We start from the raw sequence: 9,060 nt of genomic DNA on the forward strand, positions 1-9,060 counted from the left end.
TGAAAGGGAGTGAGAAAAAAAATTTGACAAAATGAATGAAAATAACTTTAAATAGGAGAAGCTACCGGGTACTCGTTGGATAAACGGTCCGTTTCTTGCTTCGGGCAACAAATAAATTTTTTATCCAATACCAATCTAATGTTTATTTCGGTCGGTATATTGATCCAAATTTACCGATCCGATTCTCAGTTCTGGAGATCCTATAACACCCTTAATCACTATCTCATAATTCATATTAAAAAGAAATTAAATTCAAAATAAATTTAAATTTATTTTTATAATCACTTAACAAACAAAACAGCGCAGAAGCCTTTGTCCTGCACCGCTGCCAAGTTGCTGCTGTCGACCCTCGCCGCTCCTTTAACGGCTACTCCGTCAACTTGCAAGCTGCATCGACCCTCGCCGCCCTATAAACCAGATTCAAAGGCCTGCAGCAGTTTATAAACTAGAAAAAACGATAAAAGAATAAAAAGAAAAAAAAATTGAAGTTCCATTTTGATCTCTCTTTTCACCATGAAGTTTCTTAAACCCTTCAATCCCAATTCCTTTCACCACCATCCCAAACCATTCTCAACTCTCTCCCTTCTCACCACTCCCCCAACCCCACCAATCACCCAAACAACCCTCCTCAATTCCATCAAATCTTCTCAGTGGCATTTCATCAAACACCTTGCCCCACACCTCACCCCTTCCCTCCTCTCTTCCACTCTTCCCCACCTTCACCAAAACCCAACCCTCGTCCAAACCTTCCTCTCCCACCTCAACCACCACCCTCATTGCCTCGACCTCACCACCCGCTGCCTCGCCCTCTGTATCCTCTACCGCCTCCCATCCTCCACCCCCTCCCTCCAAATCCTCCACCCCATCATCCACACCACCTCCCCCTCTATCCTCTTCAACCAAATATCACTATCTCGAAACCATCTCAACACAAAAACCACCGTCGTCTTCGACATTCTCCTTACCGCTTATTGCCAATTCAAAAAACCCAATGAGGCACTTGAATGTTTCAATTTAATGAAACAAAACGGAATTCTCCCCAATACCGAGACTTGCAATCGGGTTTTGAGTCTCTTCCTTAAGCTTAATAGAACCCAAATGGCATGGGCTTTTTACGAAGATATGTTTAGGATGAAGATTAAATCCAGTGTCTTCACTTTTAACATTATGATCAATGTCTTGTGTAAAGAAGACAAATTGAAAAAGGCTAAGGAGTTTATCGGCCACATGGAAGTTCTTGGTGTGAAGCCTAATGTTGTTACTTATAATACACTTATCAATGGATACTGCTTAAAAGGTAAGTTTCGAGAAGCTCGTTTGATTTTTCAGACTATGAAAGATAAATGTCTTAAACCAGATAGTTACACGTATAATTCTTTTATTTCGGGGTTGTGTAAAGAGAGACGGATTGAGGAGGCGTCTGATTTACTTTGTAAATTGTTGGAATCTGGATTGGTTCCTAATGTTGTAACATACAATGCTTTGATTGATGGGTGTTGCAATAAAGGGAAATTGGATATGGCTTTTGCTTATAGGGATGAGATGATTACTAGAGGCATAATGCCTTCTCTTGTCACGTATAATTTGTTTATTCATGCATTGTTTTTGGAGAAAAAGTTGGTGGAAGTCGATGATATGATCAAAGAGATGCGAGAAAAAGGGATGGAACATGATGTTGTTACGTATAATATACTGATTAATGGGTATTGTAGGTGTGGGGATGCGAAGAAAGCCTTCACCTTTTATAAGGAAATGGTAGAGAAAAGGATTAGACCAACATTGGTAACGTACACGTCGCTTATTGATGTTCTTGGGAAAAGGAGTAGGATGAGCGAGGCTGATGAGATGTTTAAGAAGACTAAAAAAGAAGGTCTGCTGCCGGATATCATAATCTTCAATGCATTGATTGATGGTCACTGTGCAAATGGTAACATCGATCGTGCATTTCAACTCTTGAAAGAGATGGATGATGCAAAGGTTGTTCCTGATGAAGTCACTTACAATACTTTGATGCAAGGGTACTGCAGAGAAGAGAAAGTGGAAGAAGCTCGGAAACTTCTTGATGAGATGAAGAGAAGGGGGATTAATCCTGATCATATTAGTTACAATACACTTATTAGTGGTTACAGTAAAAAAGGTGACATGAAAGATGCTTTAGAAGTTTATAATGAAATGTTGTCTATAGGATTTCATCCTACCATTCTTACCTACAATGCTCTTATTCAAGGCTATTGCAAAAACGGTGAAAGTGAGTATGCTGAAGAGCTTCTAAGAGAAATGAACAGAAAAGGCATTACTCCTGATGACAACACGTTCCTATCTTTAGTTGAGGCAATGGAGACAAATGATGACCTAGTGGAAAATGATGATAAATGAGGTTGTGCTTATCTTCATTTACTTGGATATTGAATAGACAAAGAGCTATGCTAGACGAAAGTAATTTATTCAGGGACTTGTGTGGAATCTTCTTTATGTGGAGTTGATACATATTGTCTTGGTACTCTTGATTTTACAAGCTGCATCATTGAGCAAACATGAACATGCGCCTGATTATGAAGGTCGGCTGAATAGAGGTTCTTGTACAAGTGTAACGTACATGACTCAGCTATTATTTATTTCAATAATTATGTTCTTGTTTCCATTCATCAATAGAAAAATAATAGAACCATTGAGTCTGGCTTTCTTTTTTAGTACATAGAATTATCCACAAAGGTTGTTCAAAGCTGCATTGCCTTAATTAATGTCAAAGGACAATAGACGCCAATGTCTTTCAATCTAATCCAATTTATGTCTGAAGTCATTTTTTTTTGCTTTGAATAGAGTTTTTTGCTAGCTATTATGATTGATGAGCTTCTGGATGTGAATAAAATTCTGCCGTCAAAATACCTCGTCTTTCAGCTTGTTTCATAAGATATACAAGATGCTGCGGCACGTGGCGTGTTCGGAATTTCTAGGAGGTTAGGCTGTAACTAGCAAGGAAATATCCCTTATCCTATTTTTTCAATTATCTGTAATGAATCCTTTTCTGCTGTAAACCTTGATCCATATGCTGCGGCAAGTGTCATAAGAGATACATATGCCGCGGCACATGGCCTAGTTGGAGTTTCTAGGAGATCAAGCTTTAGAACATGGCAAGGAAATGTCTCTGATCCTATTTTTTCTATTATCTGTAATGCATTATTTTCTGCTGTGAATTGAAATGAGTTTTCGGTTTTCCTGGCCAACAAAAAACCAGACACCGAAATTCTGTTTCGGTTAGAATCAATTCTACCCAACCCAAAGTTGGTTTTACTGAGACACTACAGAAACCAAACACCCCAGGTTATCAGTTGAAATTTGAAGACAAACTGTAAGTTACATACAGTTTATTTTAACATGCTAGTAGCAGTTTAACAGTGCTAAACATAAAAAAAAACAACAAATAAACAAATATAATCACACGTAAATTTGTTTATTATTTTACTTTGTACAAAATAATGCTGCCAAATTCACCACTTCACAGATGATACGACACTTTTGTCTCTACTTGATAAATGACCACAATCTTCTCTAAAGAAGTTGCAACATAAAAGCTAAATTTTTCAATGGATTTTCTAATATATATCCATATATCTTGAAGTGGAAGTAACAGTCCATGCTTGATCTACCCTTGTTTATGCCACTTATCAGTCATTCATTGGCCAAGTTAGTTTTTCTTCTCTTTCTTGTTATGAAATCGTGTTCTAACTCCTAACTCCTTCTACTTTAAATATACTTTTTCTTGGTCAAGAACTTAAAGTTTAAAATGACATTATTTTAAATTTGGAAGAAGATACAAAATAATAGACACACAACTTTGTCTCTTTCACTATCAGTGACTTCTTTCTACATGAATTTCATGTAAGACTATGTACAATGGGGGTGTTGAAATTTTTTTTCAACTGTTGAAATCATGCAATGGTATGTTTAATAGCTTGTTTAATATGATGTGGATTACTTTGTGTTGAAAGAATTCAACATGTTGAATGAATGAGAGTGGAGGCCACATACAATATTTTGCAAAATCCTATTGGTTGTTGTGACTATTTGAATTTTTAGTGTGTTGTGAATGGTGGTAAAGTAGGGTGTTGAATTTTATTAAACAAAACTATTGTAGTGAGTAAAAGTTGAATGTGTGTTGAATTATTAGGTGGAAGAGAGAGAAGATGATGTGGAGTATAAAAAGTGAAAAAGTAGGGTGTTGAATTTGGAAACCATTGTAAATAGTCTAATGGAGAATCAACTTATTTTAATGAGTGGGGGAACATCATGGTTGCCACATGATTTCATTGGAGAAATTTTACTCTCCACACAATCCAAAGGACAAGTTTTATTTGTAGGTTTTTATGCAAAAAGACAACAACTATCGTTATGGGTATTTTCAGCTTCACAAAGAAAAGAAGGTTGCATATGTAATAATATGTTGATTGCTGTTACATCTAGTGCTTTTTTAAAGAAGAGTTGTCTCTTATCCTACAATCTCTGATGCGGATTTCCAATTATATTACACAGAGTTCCGAAGAAAACAACAGGTCCATGAAACCATTACTTCAGGATATCGTTTATATGAGATAGTTTGAGTCTCTTCTATTTTAACCGGAGGTCATGAGTCCGAATTCAGCGTTGAGTTAAAGCTTTTGAGATATAGTTTTTACTTTTTTTATTTTTTTGAGATAGCTTTACTTGACTATTATAATCTTATTATAATCTGTTGTATTAGGGAACAAGAAATGTTTGGTGAAATGATGGAGTAGAGTCTTGATGCGACATAGTAGATCTCCATTACGACGGTACAAGGGTGGACCTGTAAGATTAACACTCCAACGTCCAAGTCAGTAAGAGAATGAAAAGTAAAGTGAGTTATGAATTAGATTGAGTATCTCAAGTCTCATGGCTTATATATGAATGGCAATTATAGACGTTATCTGTCATTTTGGCGTGGAGTGTGCGAGGGTCGTCTGATGGTATCTAACAAGAGGCAGCAACCTCTAACGTGGATCAAGTGTGAAGCTTCAGAGCAGGGTTATCCTGATTCCTCTGCCTTCAGTGCTTTCGTAGAGAGTGACTTGGACTAATGATTGAGACTCCTCATTTAGGACCGGCCGGCCCAGAACATGATTCTACTTGAAATAGAAAAATTAGTCTCTGCAATTGTGTTGCATATAGAGAATATCTGGTTTAGAACCAAAAATACCTTACTAGGAGGTCACTTTAATTACTTATGAAGTGGTGTCTCCATTTTCATCTTATTTCATGATGTTACTCAAAATTTAGGTTCTCTTTTCTGTTTGTGGAAACACATGCACCATGCACTACTCAATAAAATGTGTGGACTAATCACATCATATAATCATAAAGTAACTTTTATCCAAAAAACAAAAGATAAAATTGATGTATATAATCCGTGCAAGCATCATATTCCTAATGCTTTCATATATATTTAAATAAACAAACCAAGTTAAATAATTGTTCTATTCTGAAGGGAAATTTTTTGAAAGTTCTCATGGGATTGTTTATAGCACACTTTGTGCAAGGGTTAGCCCTCATATTTCTTGGCCTATGGCACATAATCAACACAATCAAATCTTACCTTGTGAAAGGTCCTTCAAATTTCACTGTAAGATTTTGGTTCCAAATTAACACCTTTCAATTCAAATTCAAACACTTGGAACTTGTTTTAATTTTAATCTTTTCTGTACTAGCATTTCTCAGGCAAATCATAGATTTCCCTTATTTTCACTATGCTTTTAAGCTTGATAACTTTGAACATGCAACCATGTTCATACACCTTGCTTTGTTTGCTGGCTTTTCGCTCGCTGCCGAGTTAACCGATTCGCTCGAACTCTTTTCTGGATTTGTCGGGATTCTAGTGTCCTCGGTTTTCAGTCAAGAGCTTTTCTTACTCCATTTTCACTCCACTGATCATGTTGGACTCGAAGGTCATTATCACTGGCTGTTACAGCTTATAGTTTTTGTTTCGCTTGTTGCAGCTCTGGCCGCAACTGTTTTTCCCAACAGTTTCAACGCTGCAATTGTACTTTCGATTTCGGTTATTTTTCAAGGATGTTGGTTCATAAACATGGGATTTATGCTTTGGATTCCTGCATTTGTTCCTGAAGGATGTGTGATGAATATGGCTAGTAAGAGTGGTAGTGAAATGCACGGAGCCGTTATCTGTGGAACGAAAGAGGCCGATTTTCGAGCTCGAGGATTAGCCAATTTGCAGTTCAGTTGGATACTTTCTGCTATTATGATATTTGCAGGAGTTGTATGCTTGAAATTGGCTAGAAAATTTACCATTGTAAACCGGTTGGAATATGAGAGAATTCAAAGTAAAGGTGTAGATTCTACCGTGGTTAACGAAGGTTTCAAGCCGGGAAAGTAAATTCTCGGGCGCAGTGTGTCTGAATGATATAAACCCGGAGTATCGAGTTCGATTCCTACTCATAAAAAAAACTGTCCAGGTGTTTGGACTTTTTAAGGTCTTGAAGCTATGCAAGAGACTCATTATGTAAAACTTAATAAGATGTACTATAAAGTGTTTTATGTTAGTTCGTGTTTATATAGATTTGGTGTCTAGTAATCTTTTGAGATTTGTAACTTGTAAGGAAATCTTGAACTAAACTACTAGCTATACAATGTTGGTATAGTTTATAATTGTTTGGTGCTATTAAGGTACTGTATATACTGTTAAGAATCATGCTATCTTTGGATCTTAATTGCTCATAATGAGATACCAAATTGAAGACAAAGCATATTGATTAATTTTCAAAGTGCAATGTTTCTATGTCAGGTATGGCTCCTCCAAGGTGTCTTCCCTGTGTCGGGGCAGGTCTTCGAGGCTTTGTTCAGTTTCCTCCCGGTGGAAAGAAGTGTCCCTCCTATGATCCAAAAAGGACGATCCTTCTAATTGGTTTGAGGAAGGGTTTGTTAAGAAGGTGAGGACAGGTCTTCAGACATCCTTTTGGGAGGACCATTTGTTAGGGATTATTCCTCGTAAGATTAGATTTCAGAGACTTTTTTTTTATCATATCTCAAATTCAAGTTGGGACTGCGAGTGAGATAACAATGTGGGAAGAGGGGATGATTTTGTGGGACCATAGGTGGAAAAGATTTTTCTTCATTCACGAAGAACCTTTGGTCTCTTCTTTTTTCTTAGCTCTCTGAGAGTTTCAATTTAGTGAAAGATTGATAAGTGGGTTTGGAGGCGTTCTAGAGATGATATCATTTTTATGGCGTTTGCGTACCAAGCCCTTACAACACACAGTCAACCCCCATTTAGTTAGTTGCCTCGCAAGATCTGGACGGTGAAGTACATGTTTCAGGGGTAGTTCAATTCGAACAACTATAGAATGTGCTAGGAAATACCGTCATAGCTTTCTAGATGCAGTTACCAAAGTTAGAGACGCCTTCTCGATCTTCTATAGCGCGTCTCTGGTCCAACAAAAGTTTTGGAGATGAAGTACACCACACTTTGATGAGAATCTGGCTCCAAGATCAGGGCGATGCTGATAGCCTTTTCAAACACAACAATATAAAGGCATAGGACCTACAGTGTAGTTAAAAGGATATTCAGGCATAAGAAAGCCTATTCACATTCCATGGTCCACTAGAACTGTGCCTCCTTCCTCCATAACCTGTAAAACGGTAAGGCATGCTAGGAATACTTTGAGATGAATCGGCTTAGAGCCGTTTGCATCTCGTTGAGCTTATTCACCTCCGTTTTAGTAGATGGCTTGTTCATCTTGGTGATTTCCTCACACTTGTGACACTTGGCCTCTATCCCTTTTTTCTATTAGGTAAGACCCTAGAAATTTGTTGGATCTAAACCTAAAGGTGCACTTTTTTGGGTTGAGCCTCATGTTGTACTTTCGGACTTTCCAGAATACTCGGTCAAGATGCAATACATGTAGATATTTGTTGTTAGACTTCATAATCATATCACCCATGTAAATTTCTAGTGTCTCCCCTATTTCTTCTTCTAAGATCTTGTTTATCATCCTCAGGTATTCCGCTTCTACATTTTGCATTCCAAAGGACATCATGCTGTATTGGTAGTTTGCTCGTTCGATCATGAAGGTGTCTTTCTTCTGTTTGGCTCATACATGGATATTTGGTTTTAGCCCGAATACACATTCATGAATTCCAGAAGTTTATATCCGGCTGAATTCTTCACAAATTTGTCTATGTTCGATAGGGGATGATAATCTTTAGGGCGTGCCTGGTTGAGATTTGTGTAGCCGACTCACATAATGATCTCCAGGCATAAGAAATCCTATTCACATTCCAGGGTCCACTAGAACTGTGCCTTTTTCCTCCATAACCTGTAAAATGGTAAGGCATGCTAGGAAGACTTTGAGACGAATCGACTTAGAGCTGTTTGTATCTCGTTGAGCTTATTCACCTCTTTTTTGGTAGATGGCATGTTCATCTTGATAATTTCCTCACACTTGTGACAGTTGGCCTCTATCTCCCTTTCTATTTGGTAAGACCCTGGAAATTTGTCGGATCTAAACCTAAAGGTGCATTTTTTTGGGTTGAGCCTCATGTTGTACTTTCAGACTTTGCAAAATACTCGGTCAAGATGCAGGACGTGTAGATATTTGTTTCTAGACTTCACAATCATATTATCCATGTAAATTTCTAGTGTCTCCCCTATTTCTTCTTCTAAGATATTGTTTATTATCCTCAGGTATTCCACTCCTACATTTTGCATTCCAAAGGACATCATGCTGTATTGGTAGTTTGCTCGTTCGATCATGAAGGTGTCTTTCCTCTGTTTGGCTCATACATGGATATTTGGTTGTAGCCCGAATACACACTCATGAATGCCAGAAGTTTATATTTGGCTGAATTGTCCACAAATTTGTCTATGTTTGACAGGGGATGATAATCTTTAGGGCGTGCCTGGTTGAGATTTGTGTAGCCGACTCACATCCTCCACTTCCCTGAAGCTCTTTTTTAACTAACACAACAATAAAAATCCATTCGGTATATCAAACTTCAGAGATGAAATTGGCATCCAACTAACTTTGAACGGTC

At 37.6% G+C, this 9,060-nt stretch overlaps 2 protein-coding genes across 2 annotated transcripts; both read left to right on the forward strand.

The window, feature by feature from the left end:
- Positions 1-326: 326 nt before the first annotated feature.
- LOC131633860 (pentatricopeptide repeat-containing protein At2g15630, mitochondrial) lies at positions 327-3,990 on the forward strand. The gene has a single exon (XM_058904540.1). The coding sequence runs from the start codon at positions 514-516 to the stop codon at positions 2,374-2,376; it is 1,863 nt and encodes a 620-aa protein (XP_058760523.1). The 5' UTR covers positions 327-513; the 3' UTR covers positions 2,377-3,990.
- Positions 3,991-5,453: 1,463 nt separating this feature from the next.
- LOC131633861 (uncharacterized) lies at positions 5,454-6,584 on the forward strand. The gene has a single exon (XM_058904541.1). The coding sequence runs from the start codon at positions 5,522-5,524 to the stop codon at positions 6,401-6,403; it is 882 nt and encodes a 293-aa protein (XP_058760524.1). The 5' UTR covers positions 5,454-5,521; the 3' UTR covers positions 6,404-6,584.
- Positions 6,585-9,060: the final 2,476 nt, after the last annotated feature.

Source organism: Vicia villosa, unplaced genomic scaffold (genome assembly GCF_029867415.1).
Source record: "Vicia villosa cultivar HV-30 ecotype Madison, WI unplaced genomic scaffold, Vvil1.0 ctg.001182F_1_1, whole genome shotgun sequence".
In the NCBI taxonomy this organism is placed as follows: Eukaryota; Viridiplantae; Streptophyta; class Magnoliopsida; order Fabales; family Fabaceae; genus Vicia; species Vicia villosa.